At 41.0% G+C, this 23,131-nt stretch overlaps 1 protein-coding gene across 1 annotated transcript; it reads left to right on the top strand.

Moving 5' to 3' along the window:
* Window positions 1-4: 4 nt before the first annotated feature.
* MAP9 (microtubule associated protein 9) lies at window positions 5-17,237 on the top strand (the record flags this gene model as incomplete). The annotated part of the gene is made up of 11 exons (XM_090030416.1): window positions 5-392; window positions 2,204-2,433; window positions 4,012-4,123; window positions 7,604-7,860; window positions 8,765-8,823; window positions 9,378-9,543; window positions 13,491-13,580; window positions 14,370-14,531; window positions 15,307-15,452; window positions 16,744-16,876; window positions 17,163-17,237. Coding segments are annotated over 11 exons (1,818 nt in total), but the record flags the coding sequence as incomplete, so codon positions are not given.
* Between the last annotated feature and the right edge of the window lie 5,894 nt (window positions 17,238-23,131).

Below are 23,131 nucleotides of genomic sequence, written 5' to 3'. Positions count from 1 at the left end.
GAAGTCAGTTGATTTTGAGGTTTCTTTCTCAGATGAGGAGACCCCACAGAAAGTAAACCCTTTGAAAAAGGAAACTGCTGATGGCTTCTTTCCAACAACTGATGAAGAGAAACCTCAACAAGTGATCGTTGTGGAAAGTCAAAATTTGAGTGATTACAAAGATGAAAATGTATATTTGCAAAGTCAGAACATGGGTGATGATGACAGAGAAGATGATAAAAAGTTTTCAGTCACTGAAGAAATTACTTATGATGGCAAAGAAGGTGACCATCAGAATGAGTTGCCCATGGCTGAGCTGCAGAATAGAAGGGAATCAGTTATTCAAAAAGAAGAGGAAAGCAAACCGGTACCAAAACCAAGAGAGCACAGAATAAAAAATGCATCATTTTCAGGTAAAAATCAAGCATGTGAATACTATTGCCTCTATTTATAGATGCATATTGTCATATTTTAAAAGGAAAATAATGTTGAAGAAAGATCTCATTTTTTCCAATATTGGGTTTGATTTCAACATCCCTGATATTAAAAACTAATTTAAATTCACCTTTTAAATATTATACAGCTCCCTGAAACATGCAGGTAGATATATTAACAATACTGGGTAGCTTACAGCAGTGTTGAAGTTGCACAGTACTGTCTGAATGAGAAAAAGTCTTAGGATATTTGTGGCCCAAAAATCTTCCTGCATTCCCCAGTTTGCAGGTCAAAAGTGAACTTTATTTTGAAAATATAGATTTGTTTTGTGATCTTTATCTAAAGATACATGCAGCCAGTTTCATCCTGGTTTTCTTTATATCAAACAGTCTTTTGTTTTCCATTGCAAAATCTTGAGGGTTTTTTTTTTTATTATAGAAGGCAAAATTAGAAATTTTGCAAATCAGCTCTGTTAAAAAAAATTAAAGGTGTCATAAAGTATCTTAAAATGATAAGAAATTGAGCTTTTATCCTACTATAGCTTTTTTCTGTAAGATTCCCAAGTTATTTTACTTTGAGATAATTCCTTGGTTTAGTCATGATTAATGATAAGAAAAGACAGACTTGAAATAAACAGGGCATGATAAACATTACCAAACACTTTGTAATTTTCCTCATCTCATGGTGTCAGCCAAGCTTCAGATATTTGAATCTAGAAATATAAGACTTTAGACCCTTTTGGCAGTGTGTAACATGACTGTGGAGTTGTAAATATACAATTTTAGACATTTTTTTGTTAATCCAAAAAAGTAGCTACACCACCATTTAACACCTAACCTCTTTGTCTACTGAAGAATCAGCTCTGAAGAATCTTTAATCTTTAATGACTTATTGTTTAGAACAAACTCACTCATATCAAGGAAAACTTTGGAAAGCCTTTTTAATTGAATTAGACTGCCACTAAGAGTCGCACTGAGATTTAAGTGCTGTGGATGGCCACGACCTGTTAATAAAATGTGATTTATAAAATGACATTGTGTTTAGTGCTAATTTATATTTTATATTGTTATGCTGTCATGCACGTGCACCAGCAATTCCATGGCTATCTATAGGTTTGAAGGTAAAATTTAGATGCGTCAGGGTATGCAAGGTGAGTGCCCAATATCAGTGCTGTATCTTTTTCAAGGGAATCTGGTGCTTGTGACAGTTGCCAAATAGAGTGTCTGTCCTTCCACTGCTGCTTGAATTATGTTTGAAAGGGGCACTAGCTCTGCACCACTTTTAAGTTATGTTTGTCAGGAAACGTGCTGAATGTAGTAGCTGTTCTGAGGCTCCTCCACTCCATTCCTTGGCAGTGCACCTTATTTGTTTGTGAACACATATTTTTTTTAATATAAAAAGAACAGATAGCTGCATACAAACATGAGAATACCTCAGGAAATCAACTTGCCCCTCTGTATTTATTTCCAATTTGGTCTGTTCTATCCTATGTAGAAGAATTAGCATAATTTTATAAAAACTAATCCAGTAGAACCTATAAAAGAAATAGAGTAGAATGACAATGGAAAGTTTTCCCACAACAAATTGCAGTCTTAGACATTATCTAACACTGCATGTACACTCCAATGTTGTCTATCATGCATATTTGACCTACTGTTACTGCTGTTTGTTTACAGAAGATAGAAATTTATCTGAAGAAAGTTTGTTGAATATAAATGAACAAAATAAACCATATTAAATCAAATGTCTTATTAGTGGGTAGTATTAAAATAGCAATATTCATTTTCAGCTGAGAATATCAGCATTCATCTACTGGAAGATCATTGTAAACCATCACCTCAACCAAGAAGTGTGTTAAGAAGGAGCAGCCCTGTGAAAGATAAAGATACTACAAGAGCGGAAGATAAAACAACTTCTACTGTTAGGTTATCTTCAGTTTCTGCACCATCCTCCCTCACTAGGTTGAATGACCTAATCACATCTGAGAGAAGAGTACTTTCTGAATGCCCTAGTCCTGAGGTAAGAACATTATTGGAGTACCCCTTGCATATGTGAAAATATTTTGTCTATTCATCTATTCTGGACTGTAAAATAGCCTTCTTTTTATTTGATTGTGATACAGCTTGCCATAACAAGAAAGAAAGGTGCAGGGGGAGTTGCAATCACATTTTAAAACATTGCATCTTGCATTGGAAAAAAAGCTGAGTTTCTGTGCACTACAGCCCTGTAATCTGTGACACTGAATGTTCAAATGTATTGCTGATCACTTTATCAACATACAAGGAAATAGTTTTCCTTTGAGTAATTGTCCACTTGCATATTCTCATTGGTGAGTTTGTCTGATTATGCTTAGTCTCTGGAGTTCAGACTATGTCTTTTCTGTGATGGCTTTAATTTCAGGTTCAGACAGCCAGCCAAATTGCCTGTTATGCCTGGGGGAGAACCACATTCTTGACATTTTTTCAATCTGTCTGTTATTCAAAATAGGAACAAGTGAGGACAAAGAATAAGCTTTGACTGTTTCTCTTGTATGATTCCCTTGTCCCCCTTCCTGACCACACATGCTGGGGTCGAGATCCTCAATGGTATTGTACACCCTCCAACACTGGCGATCAATGTGGAGTGACATCTCCAATGCTGAGAAATTTGTGTCTTCTCAGTGTTGCTGATCCAGGAAGCAGATTGCTATTCCAAAACTGCTCTAGGAATCTTCCTTCTTATTATAATGCCAGAAGCAGGGATCCTCTCAACCTAGGAAGGACTTACACGAAAGAGATAAGAATCCCTGAGACTCACTCAGCCCATGTGAACAACACATCCCTTGCGAACCTAAAAAGCGTAGGCTCCAACCCCATTATTGGGTCCTGAGACTTCTCTGTCTTGTAAGATTTCTACCAAAGTTCAGTGATGCCCAAAATGGGACATCCTGCCAGTTCCCAGCACTGAGATTTGCTGCTCAGAGCTTAAGAGGCTGAGGGAGCATGCTAGTGCTGAGCCACTCAAGGGATACAACTCTCTGACCTGGCTGACTTACTACAGTCTAAATTTTATCTCCAGCTGTACTTGATGAATAAGGAACTCTTAGGTACTTAGGAAACAAGATCCTCCTTGGGATAGAGCAGTACACTAGACAGTGCATCTAACTTGTATGTCACCACTGTCAAAATTTCCAGAAAAGACAGTGGTCTGTGTCTAGCCCTGAACTGGCTAGTGGACATACTGTTCATCAGCACCGTATTAAAACTCAAAACAGGAGCAGCAAACTGAACTATTCTCTTTGGTGCTGTTTCTTACCTTGGGGAATATGTCTGTCTGGGTAAGTTGGATTCTTCTGGCAGGGGTTGAACAAGACATCATCGCTGCTCTTCTTTGTTTCATTAGTGAATGGCAGACTTTGATCCTAACCCACAGAGAGTTTTGCAGTGTTATTAAAATCAATTTCTTGACTTCATTGCACATAAAACAGGAGTCGTATTTTCATTAAGGAATTCTAAATAAATACTGAATAGAATTGTTTATTTTTACAGGTCAGTTAACTGACTTAGATTTGTTGTGACTAGTTCTCATTACTTTAGGCTGTTCCTTTCTGTTTTTAAGGGTCCATGGCTAACAAGCTCTTCACCATCATTACGTATTAATTTTCCTTCAACTGATGAGAAACCTGGAGATTCTAATTTGTTGATGTGTGGAGAAGGATCTCTCCCTAAAGGTAGAAATCAAAATACTGGTCATACAGGTGTTTATATATGTATGTGTGTATGTTGTACACACAGATCACACACACACATTTGTTTATATAAAGCCAAGTAAAAACTTAACTTAGAAATAAGCGACTTTTATTATATATATTATATATTATTAGTGTCAGTTTTCAGAAGAGGTGGTTTCTAAGACGTATGCGAACACATTGAAATAATTTTGATGGTACATGCTAATCCTGTGTCAAAAGGATTAACAGATTTGAATGGTCTGGTAAACATGGTATAAAAGAACCAGATAAGATTTATCTTTAGCAAGACAGTTTGGGAAGTTTGTTTATGTAACTAAACAAACTCTTGGCCACATTTTTGTACACTAGATGGCTTGTTTTATGGAAGCATTGATCCCTGTATTTAACCTTGGTTTTGTTAACTTGATTAAATTCTTAACCCTTCTATTTTCATCATTACTGAAAGGGGATACTAAATACTGTTTTGCGTCTGCCTTGTACATGACATAAACATGAAAGTAGTTCATGCCCAAGGAAATTAGGCTTTAAATCTAACACAGGCAAACCCAATGTAAGAGACTATTGTTAGTAGTGTTTGAATAATTTCTTCAGGCACCAACCAGATTGGGGCCCTGCAATATTACATACTGTATAAACTCTGTTACAGACATTCTGTAGTATAAAGTGTTTATAATATAGATGTGATGTTCAAAGGGTGAAAAATAAGATGTAACATACAGAATGGTAATTGTTGTGTCATGTCATGGTGTGGACAGATAAAAGTTACACTGGTTTTAAATTTATATTGGTTTACCATGGATCACACTGAACCAGGATAACTGTTTTTCTCAGGCTGCCCTTTCCCTGGTAAGTGTGGAGGTAAACTGTTGTACAGCTAAACCTGTTTCATTCAGGTTAGTGCTTATGGGCATTGCAAATAAGGAAAAAAGGAGAAATTAGAATGTGGAGAACATGTTAACTCTGGAATGTCATACAGACAAAATAATAAGGATAACTTCACAAGTGGAGCAGAGAGAAGAAGATAACATAATAAACAGTATTGAGCTAGTCAGGCAAACTTGTAAAGGGATTTGAAAGACAAGCTGAGAAATTCGATCTTGATGCTGTAATCTTCAGTAAAGGAATAAGTGGAAGGCTTTCAAGCAAGACGTGATGGTCTGAACTACCAAAGAAAATATAATACCCAGTGCCTGTGTAGCACTTTTCTCAGGTAGCTATTAGAAAAAACAAATGATTAGTAATTTGATATCCATGTTACAAACTGGGGCACAAAAATAAAAGTGAGTCACCCAAAGCCATTCAGTTGATCAGTGGCAGATCAAAGAACAGCCCAGTACCATATCCAGTGATTCAATAACATGGGTAGATGCAGCTTAGCTAAAACTTGTAAAGGCTTCTGATAACTTCACTTGGAAGGTAATACATGGATATGCAAACTTTATCTTGATATCACAAATGGGAAATTCAGAAGTTGTCCACACTTAAAATTCTCTTTAGAGCCTTGGGTTTTCTGGCAACTTTCACACCTTAAAATTTCTCCATATTTTTATACTCCCAATCTCTGAAGTCTCTGCTCTAAATTGGGGCAGAAACTTATCTTGTTGCACTGAACTCTTAATTAAATCTCTTGTTGTTTGCCCAGGAATTTAACAAAAACAGGTTAAAGCAGTGTAATTTGAAAGTGAGGAGAGCCTTTCTTGACTTTTATCACTAAACTCTTTTAGAGGTACAGAAATCCTGTTTAGCTATTCAAAATTTAGTAATTCGTAAGTGGTGATTAGTCCATTTCTGCATTATTGTAGTGTTTTATCTTAATCCCTTCCGCACGCACATAGATACCAGTAGCTCTTTAGCCAGAGCTTCATATTTCAAAAAGGAAATCATATCTGTGAACCAAATCATGGAATGAGAGAAAAGTAGGGCTGGAAGGGAATTCCAGAGGTCAACTAGTCCAACCGCCTGGTTGAGGCAGGATCATTCCAGTCCAAACCATCCTCTACAGTCCATAATCTAAACTCTGTGTGAGACTATCGTCAACCCTGACACAACACAGACCTAATGCCCTAAGCAGCCACAGGTAAAGCAGGGGAAACATGGCAACCAATGTCCTGCTTCTATGAAATGTTGTCAGCATATGCGCAAAGTGATTCCAGGTAGGGCAAAAACCCTACAGTCCCTGCCAACCTGACCATAGGGTGAAATTCCTTCCTGACCCCAAACATGGTAATTGGTCTGACCCTGAACAGAGGGACAAGATCCTCTAGCCAGGAACTTCCAGCTTTGATCTCAGCAGGAGCATTGTCAGACCCCAGTCAAAGTCCCCAGCCTTGGCTTTAGCCAACACCCAGTGCCTCTGAGGGAGGCTTAAACCCCCCCTGAAACATGTAGCAAAAAACATGAGGGTGGGGGTAACCAAAGCCCAGAAATGTGGGAAATACCCGTAGTTAGAACATAAGCATAGCTACACCTATGTCACCCCCAACCAGTGGTTGTCCAACCTCTTCTTGAACATCTCCAGTGATGGAAAGTCCACAACTTCCCTAGGTAGACTATTTCACTACCTCACTGTTCTAACAGTGAAGAACTTTTTCCTTATATCCAATCTGAGCTTACTTTGCAACTTCAAACCGTTCATCCTCATCCTCCTCTCTGTAACAAGAGAGAAAAGGTGTTTTTCCTTTCTTTTATGAAAGCCCTTCAAAAATACGAGGACTGCTATCATGTCTCCTCTTAGGCGCCTTTTCTGCGAGTTGAACATGCCTGGCTCCTTCAGCCTCTCCTCATGTGACTGGCTTTCCAAGCACTTGATGGTCTTGATTTTCCACTTCTGCACCATCTCTGACTTTTTAAAATATGGAGCCTGGAACTGCACAAAATACTTTAGATGAGGCCAAATCAGTGCCGAGTAGAGAGGTACTATCACCTCCAATGTCTTGCACCTAATGCTTCTGTTAATGCTCACAAAACCACATTTTCCTTTTGTGTGACTGCATTACACTGTAGACTCATATTGAGTCTGATCTACCACGACTCAGAGATCCTTCTCCATAGTGTTGCCATCCTGTTAGGTGTTACCCATTTTATATTTGGGTTTTTGATTATTTCTCCAGATGTATATATAGCACCTTGCATTTGTCCACATGGAACTTCATCCTGTTAGCTCTGTCATTCAAAGTGTTAATGTCTCAACAGATACTGGCACAGTTTTTCTTATGATCTGTATATTTCTTGCTCTTAGTTTCTACATTAAAACCGCTTCTGGATTTGATCAGATGACTTAGAACGGCCCTGCAAAATTCTTTCTCTAACATGCTACTGGTTGTCATAAAATAAAGAATACAGTTGTTACAAGGTTATTATTTGTAATCTGATTTTTAAATATGGTAGAAATTTTGTTTTAAAATTTGCATGTCAGCAACATCCAACCTTATTTTGGTTTCTTTTCATACACTCTTTTAGACCATGTTGAGACAGAAGACAAGTGCAATGATTTGGCATTAGAAGATAATGGGAGAAAATCCCCCTCTGTGATCGAACTAATGATGACTACAGTGTATGAAAAAACTAAAAAATTACACAAATCAAATGATGACTCTCCTGAAGAAAATTTGCAAACCCTAGAAGAGCAAATGATTACCGATGGCATAAAGGAGGTATCACTGAATGATAAACCTGAATGCATGGTTGCAGCGAGTACTTCAAAGGACTCTATCATGGTATCTTTACATGTATTTTTTTTCATAATACTAAATAAATCCTAGAAGTGTGTACGAACAGTTCTGTATGAAACTTACTGCTTCCATCTTGCATGTGCACAGCTTTTTTACTGTTTGATAGACCAGTAATCTCTTCCACAGTTTGATTAAATCAGTTCTTTATTAACAATTATTAGGAAGAGGAAGGAGGGAACTCTCACTGTATAAATATTAAAAGTAGGTAAAGATAACAAAGTTTGGCTGTGCCAACATGAGGAGTTCTGCTTCTGCAATTTAAAATTTACTGGGTCAGATCCCTAGAGTATGAATTAATTTAGCTTGAACAGTTTATACTAGCAGAAGTTAGAACCCAGTTTGTTTGAAGTGCTCTTTCCTACAATGATTTGAATAATATATGGTATGTAATAGGTTTTTTATGCCATAGTACAGGCTAAAAGAAAATATGTAGTTGTACATAATCATTAAGGCCAAACAGAAATGTGAAGACATCTATCCATGGGAACAGTGGAACTTTTAGGCTGTCTGATGGCATTACCATTCTAGAATGTACTTATAACAGAAGTTCTAAAAACAGAGATTTTGATGATTTGAGGCTGTGGATCCAGTGCCCTCTTTTAATTTAGACCTTTTGTTAAACTGTTACACAGGAGTACAGTAACAGATGTACCTTATTCTCATTCTTATTTATGAGAATTTGCTCAGTGTGTACATCTTGGCTTCATTGGGCTGATTATAAAAATTCCCAACAATAAAAGAAAATGTTTTGTTCACTTTTTTGCATTTATATTTTTGCATCCTGCTGCTTTCTGAAGTCTGTATTACAGAACTCTCATGCTGTATACTGTAGCGCTAGTTTTGTTGTTTTACAGGCCATACAATATTTTTTTTCTTTTGCATTTGTTAGAAAGACGGTGAAGAAAAACAAGCAGTTCCACAAAAAGTGAAGCCTTCTTCATCAGGAAGGTAAGAAAAAGATGCTTCCATGTCAGAGTTTACAATCTTACTCTATAGGGTACCATTTCAGAACTTTAAGGTAACCACACAACATACTGGTTACTTGCATCTTTCTCACCCCAGGCCACTGGGGTTTTTGCAGGAATTTGCATTCAATGGAAACGTCTTGGATGTTGGAGACAGATGCATCTTTCCAAGCAGATCAGATATCACAGGGGCTTTTTATTGGAATCTACCACTGGAGTGACAAGTGAATCTAGCCCACAGATTTCTTGTGGTTGCTGGATTAAAGGATATAAAGCTTGCTTCACTTCATTTAATTAAAATGATTATGCTTCTGGAGTTCACGTTCTGTACTGGCTTGTTTCAGCTACGACAAATTCCACAGAAAAGAACAAATGTGGAATAGATTCTCCCTTACCCTCTGAATATTTAAAAGTGTTTGAAAACAAAATTGTAATCAATGTTGTGATATTACCTTAGTGAGAAGGGATGGAACTTTGCATATGGTGGAACTACTGGAAAGCTTATTTTAATATATTTGTGAAATGCTGGTTTTATAGGTCTCTGACATCTACCTATTTGAAAAAAGCCGGGAAAGCCGTTCCTCCGTCTACAACTACATCATCTCAATATTTGGGCACATTAAAGGTCTTGGACAATAAACATTTACAGAAATATAGTGCTGAGCTTGACAAAGCAGATCACTTACGGGCAGCTGTTTATCAGGTAAACTTTAGTAAATCCCCTGCAAAAAGGGTTCTTCTCAATCAGTATAAATCCCTCTTATGTTTTTAAATCAAGATCTATATGTATGTTACATATATTGGTTATTTTAGATTTAACGATCCTTTGGTTCCATTAGCCATCCTTCACTAGAAAGTCTGAACCAATAAGGTTTGATATGGACTAGAAATAAACACACTAATGCATAATTTAATGTTTGAAAATGTTTTGTCACAACACAATAACCAATTTACTTTATTGCATTTGGTACTTAAAAAATAATTACTATATAGCTACAATTCCTTTTGCTTATATATTCTCAATGGCACATGAGAAAAGTAAAAAAAAGGAAAGTTTGATATCAGACCTAATATTATTGTATCTGTAGCAGCATAATCCTTGTGGATTTTATCATTCTGTGTAGCTAATATTAGCATAAGTTTCAATTGTGGTCCCAAATATTGATCAGAAGATGTTTCCACATGACAACAATCATATCTGCTTAACAAAATAGGTATACATACCTGTACACATTTGTGGTGTTTGTATTTGCTCTAAATGCTCTGTAATCTCAAATACTTTGTACATTGCCATTCATAGCCATTTTCTGAAGCTCAATAAATGGTCTCAGTTTAAGATTTTTTAGCTTTTTGGTGGAACACAAGTGCAACTTGATTAAGTTCTACAAAATTTGGCTGATCATGCAAGCACTTGCCTACTTGTATAACTGTATTAATGTCTGTAATTCTCCTGATGTCATTGGGTTTATTCAATGAGCTTAATTGCAGATATTTTTTAATTATGTCTAGATTTTTCCCTAAATCCCACATGACTAGAATAATTTGTTCAAGCCTTTAAAAACACCATGCCATGATACACTTACAATACTATTCTTTTAAAAATATTTTTATAGAAGGGCTTAGGAGCTGATAAATGAGTTTTATGCATATGATAGTCTTTCTTCTTTTTTTACTCCCAGTTGCCATTCTCCTGAAGACTTACTGAAAATTTCTTGGATGGTAGAACTGTGGAATTTTGTTTCACTTGTATTGTTGCTACTACTTCTCCCTTCTCCTTTTCTTGAACACTTTTTGCAATATTGCATTCATCTTCATTAAAATAACCTAGTTCTTTTTTCCCTCTCTCTTTAAACACCCACACAATTGATAAGGATGTTTCATGTGCTGCTTATTTTTCATAGTAATGCGACTTAAGTAATTATATCTTCCAAATATAATTATTACTTACAGCATAAAACAAAACTGATGATTCTTGTATATAAAAACAGAAATACTCACGGCATTGTCTGTGGTTAGGGCTGGATTCAGAGGAGATGCCACGGTGCAGTTGAATCTCCCTTTTGATTCTTCATCCACCCAAAGTTTAAGACCAATTGCCTGACAGTGGCAGCAGCATTTCTATTCAGGCAATAATAAGGGAGTCAAATGACTTCATGGCTCATTATAATCTACCTGATCCCTTCTAAACACTTTGTTCCACAGGTGTTAACAACCCTCTCTCCTTTTTAATGGACTTGATGTTCCACTAATAAAGCAACGTTTTCTTCTGCAATTCTGCTGTTTGTTACCTGTTCCTGATAATCTAGTTCCTATTTCACAGCTCTGCCAACTGTTTTTAACTCTGCCTAAAAACATTAACTCAAGTGTGGAAATCTTAACTCAGGTGAATGTCAACTAAGGTGTGGAGATAACTTTTAGTGAAGAATAGGATACAGCATCAAGAGGCTCAGGAGGGTTAGATTTTGTTATGAAAAAGAGATATACATTTTAGTCTACTAATTGCAGGACTAATGGAACAACATATTTTGATTATTCTTGCCTAATTTGTTTTTTTTCCTACACAATATGTGATAAAGCAAATTAATGAACTTTCCAAAAAGTTGCATTTGTTTTCGCTTTGACCTTAAACTGAATAATATAGCCCTCAGCATATTAGTAAAGATTCTAGTTTCTTTTAACTGGAAAGAAATGTGTCATGTGTTGTGATAATATATCACACAATCTGCACTCATTTTCAAAATCCTAGATCCACCCATGTCTATAGGTTTTGGTTTTTTTAACATCAAATGTTGTAACATTATTATATTTAATTATTATGTTTAGTTATATATAGTGTCACGGATGGCCCCGCGAGCGGCCGTGAGCTCGCGAGCGCCCCCTCGCCGTGCCAATTAGGGTGGTCTGACACCCTCTACTCGCCCGCCACGTCTTAGATCTTATTGGTTCAGTATGGGAGGCTGCCTACTCGCACCTAATGGCGCCGCAATGGTATCACTACCGCTCCAAAGTGGGGTCCTCTCCCCCAGCCTTATGGGCAAATGCGTGCCTCCAAGCCTCCCCCTTAGCACGCCCCAAGCCTCGCAGCTGTCCCGGGGGACGTTGTCTGGTCCCCTTCCTGTTCTGCGCCCTCTCCGGGCCTCGCCCTCTCTCTGGGGCCTGTATCCCGCTCACCGCGCCGCGCCCTCTCCGGGGCCTTGCCCTCTCCGGGGCCTGTACCGCGCTCTCCGCACTTGGGGCTCAGGTGGCCGTAGCCGTGCCTGGCCCCCTTGACCCTTTCTTGGGGTCTTTTGCCCCACTGGGCAAAGTGCACCGTGCTCACCGCACTGCGCCCTCTCCGGGCCTTGCCCTCTCTGGGGCCTGTATCGCGCTCCTCGCGCCGCGCCCTCTCCGGGGCCTGTATCGCGCTCTCGGCGCTCCGCCCTCTCCGGGGCCTGTATCGCGCTCTCGGCGCTCCGCCCTCTCCGGGGCCTGTATCGCGCTCTCGGCGCTCCGCCCTCTCCGGGCCTCGCCCTCTCTCTGGGGCCTGTATCGCGCTCTCGGCGCTCCGCCCTCTCCGGGCCTCGCCCTCTCTCTGGGGCCTGTATCGCGCTCTCGGCGCTCCGCCCTCTCCGGGCCTCGCCCTCTCTCTGGGGCCTGTATCGCGCTCTCGGCGCTCCGCCCTCTCCGGGCCTCGCCCTCTCTCTGGGGCCTGTATCGCGCTCTCGGCGCTCCGCCCTCTCCGGGCCTCGCCCTCTTTCTGGGCCTCGCCCTCTCTCTGGGGCCTGTATCACGCTCTCTTGGCGCTACCCCCTCTCTGGGGCCTCGCCCTCTCCGGGGCCTGTATCGCGCTCTCGGCGCTCCGCCCTCTCTCTGGGCCTCGCCCTCTCCGGGGCCTGTATCGCGCTCTCGGCGCTCCGCCCTCTCTCTGGGCCTCGCCCTCTCTCTGGGGCCTGTACCGCGCTCTCGGCGCTCCGCCCTCTCCGGGCCTCGCCCTCTCTCTGGGCCTCGCCCTCTCTCTGGGGCCTGTATCGCGCTCTCTGCGCTGCGCGCCTCCCGCGCTTGGGCTCAGGTGGCCGTAGCCGTGCCTGGCCCCCTGGCACTGTGCCCCTACTGGGCACCCGGAGCCCCCAAACTGCTGGGGAGCCCCGCTGAGGCCTCCTCGCTCCCCTACAGCCTCACCCGGTCCTCCGGTGTAAACTGTAACTTAAAGCCAAGCCCAAACGGCTGTAACAAAATCAACCAAGAGCCTACCTGCTCGTAAAGCCAACGCACCGTCCTACCTCTCATCAGGGCGATCTTGTTCCCTGCATCATTGCAGCCTGTTAGGGGTAAGGCTGCAACCCCCGACTCTGGCCGCTCAGCTCAGCCACAGAGCTCCTGCTTCTGCGGCAGCCAGAAGGGAACTGCTCCCTAGGCTTTGGCCTAGCTGTTTATAAGGGCCTGGCCCTGCCCCTCTCTGGGCCACATGACCTGCCTGGTTGCCCTAGCAACCCCCATCTGTGTTGCTTCAGGCCTCTCCTCTTCCTGGTCTCTCCTTAGGAGCGGGGCGCAGGAGTGCCCCGCGACATATAGTTTGTTATTATATTTAGTCTATATTTAGTTAACATAGTACAAAATCTCTAGTTGCAGTTTAAAATTCTTCATTTCCCATTTTCTTCCTTTCCTTTATAGGATTGGTTGGAGAAGAAAAGAGTCTTTCTACTGGAACTACAGAGAATTAAAAGGAACAAAACCGAAGACTTAAGGAGCAAAATCGAAAAGGTTTGTTTGAATACATGACTAAAGGGAAGCTCAGCAAGCTGCCACTGAAGCAGTCATCTAGATCTGTACTGCTGTATTAGGAAAGGAAACCCAGAAACAAAACCCAGCTGTTCTTGACTTGAAGTAAGATTGTTCCTTATGCTCTGGCCTTCTTATACCACTTTGCCAGCAGAAGGCAGATGTAGTAGATCTACAGCTGTGTAAGGGGCATAGCTGGGAAGAGGAGGGTGAGTAGTGCTTCCTTGCATATTTATATCTTCCACGTGCCAGGTAAATTGAGCCACGCCAGCACGCCTCTCTTATTTTTGACTAATGTGCTTCTTAACTGCTACTGGCAATCTAGGTCAGTCACCTTAGTTTTAGTATGATGGTTATCAGATATTTTCTTTTCCATCTATAAAATGTAATACTGTCACAGTTCTGAAGAGGTATTTGCCCTTCTTGGTGGCTTTGTAGGTACCTGTATACAGTAACATTTACACCATTAATAGATTTCTTTTCTTTAATTATCTATTCTCTCTCCCTAGTTGTTCTTCTTATATGGATTTCATAGGTAGAGCAAAGTAAATTTTAAAGCAGCAAGTTCTGTAAAATGCAGTCAGGTCCATGGTTTTAGGTCATACAAATTGGTTGTGGTTGAACAGTAGTTCACATCACAGTTGAACCATTTAATTTAAAATGTTCTTTGCTTATCATTTTGCTTTCCATTATATATTTGTCTAATGCTAACTTTTGAGAATGAGTTTACAATATGCAAAGTTTTTAATGTATAAAACATTTCCTATCTAGAAAGAAGCTGCTAAGAAAGAGGAAGCAATTGCATCATTTGAAGCCTGGAAGGCAATGAAAAAAAAGGAAGCAAAGAAACTAGCTGAAAAAAAGAAGCTTGAGGAGCTGAAGAAAAGAAGAGCAGCAGAACAGAATGAGGAGAAAAAAGAAGAAGCTCAAAAGGTAAGGTGAAATGTATCTTTCAGATACAGTCCAGCAGATCTTAGTAATAGTTTCATGAATCGCAACAGCAGACAAGCCTGAACTAGATTGATAAATCTGGACAATAAATCTCCCTATTCTTAGAATACAGGCATACCTTGGAGATATTGTGGGTTCGGTTCCAGACCACTGCAATAAAGCGAATATCACAATAAAGCAAGTCACACGAATTGTTTGGTTTCCCAGTGCATATAAAAGTTATGTTTACACTATACTGTATTCTATTAAGTGTGCAATAGCATTATGTCTAAAAAAACAATGTACATACCTTAATTAAAAAATACTTTATTGCTAAAAAATGTGAAGTGAGCAAATGCTGTTGGAAAAATGGCACCGATAGACTTGCTCGACGCAGGGTTGCCACAAACCTTCAATTTGTAAAAAACGCAATATCTGCGAAGCGCAATAAAGTGAAACGCAATAAAACGAGGTATGCCTGTATGTTCATATCTGGTTGTTTATTGAGATTTAGATTTTTGAACATAAAATACTTTATGTTCTACATCGAAAAAGTAATTATCAGGCTACTAACATTGACAGCAGAGAGACTTGATCTGGGAGTAGTAAATCCTTTCTTCTCTATAAAGCAGTTTCATCTCCTGAGCTACGAATAGGCAACATTATAAGCGAACAATTTAAAAATGGATGTGTAGGACTATAAAAACATCTAGAATTATCAAAGGGGTGACACAAAGATGCCATACAACTTTACTAATGGATATGGACTTTGTTTCAGGCATTTGAAAAATGGAAAGAAAAGAAAGCAGAATATCTGAGAGAGCGAAGCAGAAAAGAAAAACAAGCTGAACAAATCAGGAAGAAGAAAGAAGAAGAAGTTATTGCAGAAAAGAAGAGAGAGAGTGTGTCTGCAGTTGAAAAATGGTATCACCACATAGAGTTTAGTTGCGTTTAACTCTTCCACTTTTCAGGAAGTAGTTGACAATACTTGATTAACTCTTCTCTGAGGGCCTGAGAAGGCTCCTCTATTTTCATTGTGATGAATAAGAAGGAATAGTGTTCAGGGCATCACAGGATCAGGCTTTTCATGCATTGCATCATGTAGCCCTACTTTTGTCTCATTTGGTCACCTCCAAAAGCATACCACACAGCTGCCTTCAGTTTAGTAGCTTGAACAGTCTCTTTGTGAGAAGGTAATGACTTGGAAGGAACAAACACTGCAGCTCAGAAGTAAGACTGTTCCATATTATCTTGTTATCTTGTCTTACTAATCCCACACTTTGTTAGCAAGCTAGGAGGAAATATGGAAACATTTCACACTTTAGGTTTTAACATAGGCAAACAAGGCATATACAGCAGTATATGAAATGTAGCTGCTTAATAAATCCATTGTTACTTTTATGAGAACAGGTGGTGTACCGAGTACTTTACGTAAGCATCAAGGTTGATCCCCTGCAGAGCATACACCTATAAATATTTCACTTTGTGTAAAGGATGGCAGGAATAAAAAGGAAAGACCAAGCCACAGTAATATAAAAGGCAATGCAGTTACGGAGATGCATATCTTGATGGTGCAGGGTCTATGTGGGCACATCTACACATAATATTAATGTGACTCAATAAACTCTGGCACAGTTCATGCTGGAGTGTGTTGCTTCTGGGCACAATGTTTACATGTGCACCCGGGACCACAGTATGTTGAGCTGGGGCAGCCGGTGGGGGCGTGGTCATCCTGCCAGCTTGGAGCTGCTCTACTTTTGGTTCAGTGTGCTGTGGAGGGGTGGCTGGGGCACAAGGGTGTGACATTGTGGGTCTAGCCAACAGGCAGTCCTGTACTGTAGCACCCTCACAGCCCCAGTCACTTTCTACACGTACATTGTGGTAGAATAAATAACTCCAACGCAGATCAGTACTTGTGTTGGGCAGTACTATCCTGTGGCAGAGTTAATTTGTTTACTCCAGCCTAATAGCACCACTCATGTAGATGGTGATGCTTTATTGCAGAGCTGATTAGGCAACTCTGCTGTAAGCATATCGTGTAGATGCATCCTGTATGTCTCTAAAGATTTTAGAAACTTTATTTGCTTGTAACTTATCCATGTATTATGTTATCAGTAAGTATAAAAATATCCACACTGACATTACTAATGATATCTGACTAATCAGCTTTTCATCTGTTCAGGAATATCTTTTATTCTTCTCCCTTAATGTTTAGGAAGGAGAAAAAGGAAGAATTTATTAAACAAAAGAACGTAGAAAAAATCCATGAGAAGAAAAACGAAGGAATTCAGCAGGCTGAGAGGGAAGAAAAGGATAAAAGGGCTATTGAGGAATATGAAAGATGGCTGGTAAATACTTTTTATGCTTTATCAAAAACCACAACAAGAAATATAATAGGTTGTGAGATTATTTTGAATTATCTTCAGTTCTCTTCCTGATTTTATAAAAGTGACCAGATGATGGCAATATTATACCTGCTTATATCATTTCTGTGAGGGTTCTTTTGCAAAATAATTATGCAGTACAATATGCACACAGTATCTTACATACATGGAAAGTAGATTCTCCCTACCTGTGTGTGGTAGATTTCTTTCAATTTTATAGTCAGTCTTCTCTTCTCCCATTCAATGTCAGGAACAGCCACTTCTGAAGGGCCAACTCAGCACAGCACAGATCCAGGAAAGGCTAGCAGCAGCACCAGCTGCAAAAGTGAGTGCATTTATATTCAAGGAAATCTTCAGGAGGGGGGTTGTATAAATCAAAATATAGAAAAATAGCTGCATTGAAATTTGCAATTATATCCATTTGCAGGAAGGGTTGACTTCTGTGCTATTGCATAAAGAAGTCATAGGAGCCCCATAGTTCTACAAACATTAACAGGACAAGATTTCACTAACCACTCAAGGGAGTACTGTTGTTCTTTCAAGGGCTATAATTTTCTGGTTAGGGGGTGTTGAGCTTACTATCCTCTCCCCAGTGTCTGTGCTGTTGCTCTGTGACACACTAAGACTGCAGTACTGCAAATGTTTATGCACCCTTGTTGCATAAAACTGGTTGAGCTCTCCCATGCTACTGTAATTGGATCTTGCCACACTGGACTTGGGTGCCTTTAAGTTTCCCACACTTCGAGTGAGGCAAAACACTTTCTTTCCTATAGCATGCTTCCTAGGCATAGAGCCTTCCAGAGGTTTACTCTGTCATGGAAACAAGAGCTGGTACCCCAGTTAACGTAGGTACCCACAGCAAGTGCTGGCTTTGTCCCATTCTGTTATCATCTTGAGAACACCCTTTCCCAAAGATCTGACTTTTGGGCTATGCTCTGTGTCCACTCTTCAGAATAAGAACTGTAACAGATGCACAGACTTTATAAGAGCTCCAAGAACCAATTTCCCCCTTGTAGGTTACATCAGAGTCTTCTAAGAAGATCAGGATCCCCTCTCCTGCACATAATTTTTCCTCTGAATCAAGTAGTGTTTCTGATTCCTATAGTCGTGATTTTCCACTCCCTAAATTGACAGTTGAGAAACCCTTTAAGTTATTCAGTTCTCCTTGTCCAGAGACTTTTGGATCTGTGTTGTCATGTGATTAAAGTCCTCCACCAAGTTATTTGTTCCTGAGTTACCACCCTTCTGCAAATCTGACATGTCTGGGACAGTAGCCATCTCTTTGACCAGCGTGCTCAATTTAATAAGCAGTCTTCAGGGATTAAAGACCTTCTATTGTTACACTCATTCTGGATGCCAAAATTTCTGTTTCACCTTTTGTGGCTTCTCTCTTAATGTGGGTATAAAAGAAAAGAGAGAAAGTAACTGTGTCATACATTCAAAATGAAGTTTGCAATTTGACACACAACTGAGAAAGACTTAATTTGTTTCTAAGCTTACATCTACATATTTGCATAATGTTTGCAGCACTAGGGTCTAACTAGACATGCTAGTTGCTGCTTTTCTAAATAGGAACAGAGTTTATCAGCTCTATCTCCACAGTCCTTTCCTTTGTCATAGTTGAAGAGTCATTATTTTAGGTATCACATCAACCAGGGTATCCACTCATCCATGTTCTGCTGCCAGAGTACTGTTTAGTTTTTCATGACAATAGTTAGAAACAAAATTTGCATTTTCCATAAATTTAGGAACACTTATTTAACTGAAGCTGTCAAATTATTGTCTAGATAATCAAAATAATGTTTGTATCCATTAAATAATATCAGTTTTAAGATAAATAAGTGAAATTAATTTTATGTCAAGGATAAATGAACAATAATTTAAACCTACTAGTAACAATAATAGTCTTTAAAAATCTCAGTAACAATCAATAGGAAAAATTGATTTTGAGAATTAATTTTCACGTAGTGTTCTTAGTATAAATAATACAAAACAGGAGTTAAAAACTGCTCCTTAAATGCATCTAAAATATAAATGAACAACAGAATGAAGAATATTGTTGTTACTGCAGTGTTGTATATTTTGTATATAGCTTTAGAAACCCTTCTGGATGCTTATCTCAACTTAAGTCCATTGGAAAGTTTTTATATTGTGGAAATAAATGCCCTAAGAAGGAAGATACTGAGAACTTTTCATTAATACTTCTAAAAATCTAACATAAAGTGAGATAACCCTGAGTTGAGATTTCCCATGCCATTAGTTGAACACATGGAGTTTTTTTTCTACAGCATTTGCCTCTTGATTAGTCATCAAACACTACTGGAGCCAGTCTAGACCATTACGGAGAGACAGTGTTGGGGAATAATTACTTTTACCCAATTTATTCATCACTTTCTGATAAGTATCACTGACCTACATTTATTCTGTGGGGTGAAGTACCAAAGCTGTGCTTTGAGTGAGCTTACAGACATGCCTTTGCATTTTCTTAATGCTTTGAGATTTTCCAAAGATACTTTATAAATTATTTATTTGTTAACCGCAATATTGGTGGATTTCCTATTAATTTTGTGATATTAATACTAAATATAGATCTATTTTAGGCATAGTAATAATGTACCTATGTACATCTGTTAATATTCAGCAATATATAAGCTAATAGCCAGACCTGGTACTAGCTGGGGAGCAGTGAAATTTCTACCAAGGACTTTTTCAAACTTATAAATCCTGAAGATTCATATAGCAAGTTTCTTTATCATGTAAGAAGTAGCTGAAGCCTAAAAATATTGAGCACTGATGTACAGTGTACCTTCTACACTGTCAAGTAAGCACACCTTGAAATAATTACATTATTGGAGTTACTCTAGGAGTTGAGTTCATAAGCATTAACAGACTTGTTACTGTTCTTTGTTGGAAGTACTTTATTTGGATGATTTATTAATATTTTGATAATGGATTTTTCAAAAGATTTTTGTATGTTGGAAATCTACCCTAGTGCTTGGCAGTGTTGCAAAACGGGCTTTATTGCTTTTCCTCTTAAACTCCCCAAGGTTTCAGTAACTATATAAAAATATGCTGCAGCCATTTCTCTGTGGAGTATAGTCTTATCAGACGCTGTAAATGAAAAAAGAATAGACTTACTAAATAGTTGAGTGGGAAACCTCCAAAGAGTCCTCAATACAAACTTTATTTGTTGTATAGCAAGTTATAGCTGCTATTTCACTTCCAACTGTCTGTCTTCTGCAGTTGGCCATGTTTCTTTCAACCTTTGTGTGCACACAACTGTGTTGTTTGTGGGGAAAGAGAGGATTTTAGTAATTTTTTAAGGGACATGAGCAGCAATCAGGAGAATAAATGTTTTCCAACTACTCAGTTGCTCTAATAAAAGATACCACATTTACCCAAAGAACCTTGCCTGCCTATGTCCTTAGACCAGTGGTCACTAACTGGCAGATCATGATCTACCAGTCTATCAGGGAGCCCCTGACAGTCTATCTCAGTCTGGGGGTGCTATCGACTGAAATTGACTGTCAGAGGGTCCATGATTGGGAGTGGCAGGATGTATGAGCAGCAGGATGCACATGGCTGGGCTGAGCCGCACCCCGTGCTACCAGGCCCGGTCAGGTGCGTAGATGATCCCCCTCCATGCCCCCCGCCACTGGGTGAGTGGGGTCCTGGCTGGGCAGGCCGGATGAGGGTCAGAGCCTGGGTGGCTTGCCCAGGTGTGTGGGGAGGGGAAGGGGGCTCCTGTTGCTGCACACACCCTGGCATGGTGTGTGCAGGGGGCCTGTTTGTGGCATGGTGTGTGCGGGGGGGCCTGCTGCACTGCGCGTCAAACAAAAGACAACACTTCCGAGCACCATTACTGTCCTGCTGCTGCTTTATTGTTCTGAGCTGCTGGACCTGAGCTTGGGGTGGCCTGTGTCACCCATATGGTACTAGGGGATCATCACCAGGGAGGACTATTCTGTAGTTGCTCGGGGATGTAGGGGGGTAGTTAGGAGGGCCAAGGTAGAGATGGAACTGGGACTAGCTTCCCAGATTAAGGACAATAAGAAGTCCTTTTTAAATACATAGGGGTTAAAAAGAAGGTCCCGGGTAATGTGGGGGCCTTGCAGGACACATTGGGAAACTTGGTCGTCACAGCAGATGGCAAAGCTAACATGTTTAACGATTTCTTTGCCTCCATCTTCCTAAGTAGGGACCAGTACAGCCACCTCCCTGCTGGGCCCCCCGTCGGGCCCCGGGGGAGGCACACCTGGGCCACAGGTTAGCGAGGATTTAGGGAGCTTCTGGAGGGGTTGGACGTATTCAAGTCAGCCGGTCCGGATGATCTCCACCCTAGAGTTCTAAAGGAACTGGCCAAGGTCATTGCAAGTCCCCGGCACGGCTTTACGAGCACTCGTGGTGCTCTGGTGAGGTACCGGAGGACTGGAAGAGGGCCAACGTGGTTCCCATCTTCAAAAAAGGCAGGAAGGAGGACCCGGGAAACTATAGGCCAGTTAGTCTTACCTTGATCCTAGGCAAGCTGTTCGAGAAAATTATGCTGGCACACATCCAGGAGGGGCCAGCAGGGGACTGCATGCTTAGGGGCAACCAACACGGGTTCATCTGTGGCAGGTCCTGTCAAACCAACCTGGTTGCCTTTTACGATCAGATCACCAGATCATTAGATGCAGGTGTAGCAGTGGATATAGTCTTCCTGGACTTCCAGAAGGCTTTTGACACTGTCTCTCACCCCGTTCTCATTAAGAAACGGGGGGGGGGAGGGGGCTGTGGTGTAGACACCCACCCAGACACCCACCCAGTCAAATGGGTTGCCAACTGGCTGGAGGGCCGCACCCAGAGGGTGGTAGTGGATGGGTCCTTCTCAACCTGGAAGGACGTGGGCAGTGGGGTTCCGCAGGGCTCGGTCCTCGGGCCCGCACTGTTCAACATCTTCATCAGTGATTTGGACGAGGGGGTAAAAAGCACCCTATTCAAGTTTGCTGATGACACTAAGATGTGGGGGGACGTGGGCACACTGGAAGGATGCAACAGGCTATAATCAGACCTAGACAGGTTACAAGGGTGGGCAGATGAGAATAGGATGGGTTTCAACACAGACAAGTGCAAGGTGATTCACCTCAGGAGGAACAACCAGCACCATACCTACAGGTTAGGGAACTCCCCTCTTGTCAGCACAGAGGCAGAAAAGGATCTTGGGGTCATCATTGACTCCAAGATGAACATGAGCAGGCAGTGCGGGGAGGCAGTTAGGAAGGTCAACCGTACCTTGTCATGCATCCACAGATGCATCTCGAGCAGGTCCAAAGAGGTGATCCTCCCCCTCTATGCGGCGCTGGTCAGGCCACAGTTGGAGTACTGCGTCCAGTTCTGGGTGCCACACTTCAAGAGGGATGTCGACAGCAAGGAGAGGGTCCAGAGGAGGTCCACTTGTATGATCAGGGGACAACAGGGCAGGCCCTATGAGGAGAGGCTACGGGACCTGAACCTGTTCAGCCTTCAAAAAAAAAGGCTGAGGGGGGATCTTGTGGCCTGTTATAAACTAGTCAGGGGGGATCAGCAGGCATTGGGGGAGTCACTGTTCCCCCGAGCACCGCCAGGAGTGACCAGGAATAACAGTCACAAGCTGGCAGATGGTAGGTTTAGGCGCTACTTCACGGTCAGGGCGGCTAGGGTCTGGAAACAACTTCCAAGAGAAGTGGTGCAGGCTCCTACCCTGGGGGTGTTTAAGAGGAGGTTAGATGAACATCTTGCTGGGGTCGTTTGACCCTAGTATTCTTTCCTCCCATGGCAGGGGGTCGGACTAGATGATCTGCTCAGGCCCCTTCCGACCCTAGAAACTATGAAACTGTGAAACTAGGGATGGAGGCAGGACTGGAGTGGGGCAGCTGCTTGGGAACTGCCCCCTAATAATTTTTTCTCCCTTTGCCTCAATCTGCCCCTCTTCTTCCCTCCCCACAGACTAACCTGCGAGGCAGGGGAAGGAGCGGGGAGTTGTGGCAGTGCATGATAGATCTTGGGTTGCTTTTTAATTCAAAAAGTGATCTCCAACTTAAAAAGTTTGGAGACTGCTGCCTTAGACCAACATGGCTACAACCAAAAACCCAGCATATGACTTGAGTGCCTGTTGTGCACAGGGATGCTAAAGTTAGTAGGACAAAAGTGTTTGATAGGGTTTTAAAGGTAATTTTACAGTCAATGAATCTCTTGAGTTTT

The sequence above is a fragment of the Crocodylus siamensis genome, unplaced genomic scaffold (genome assembly GCF_052110815.1).
Source record: "Crocodylus siamensis isolate JL-2025a unplaced genomic scaffold, ASM5211081v1 HiC_scaffold_277, whole genome shotgun sequence".
Classification (NCBI taxonomy): Eukaryota; Metazoa; Chordata; order Crocodylia; family Crocodylidae; genus Crocodylus; species Crocodylus siamensis.
This window is presented reverse-complemented; position numbering and strand designations above follow the sequence as displayed.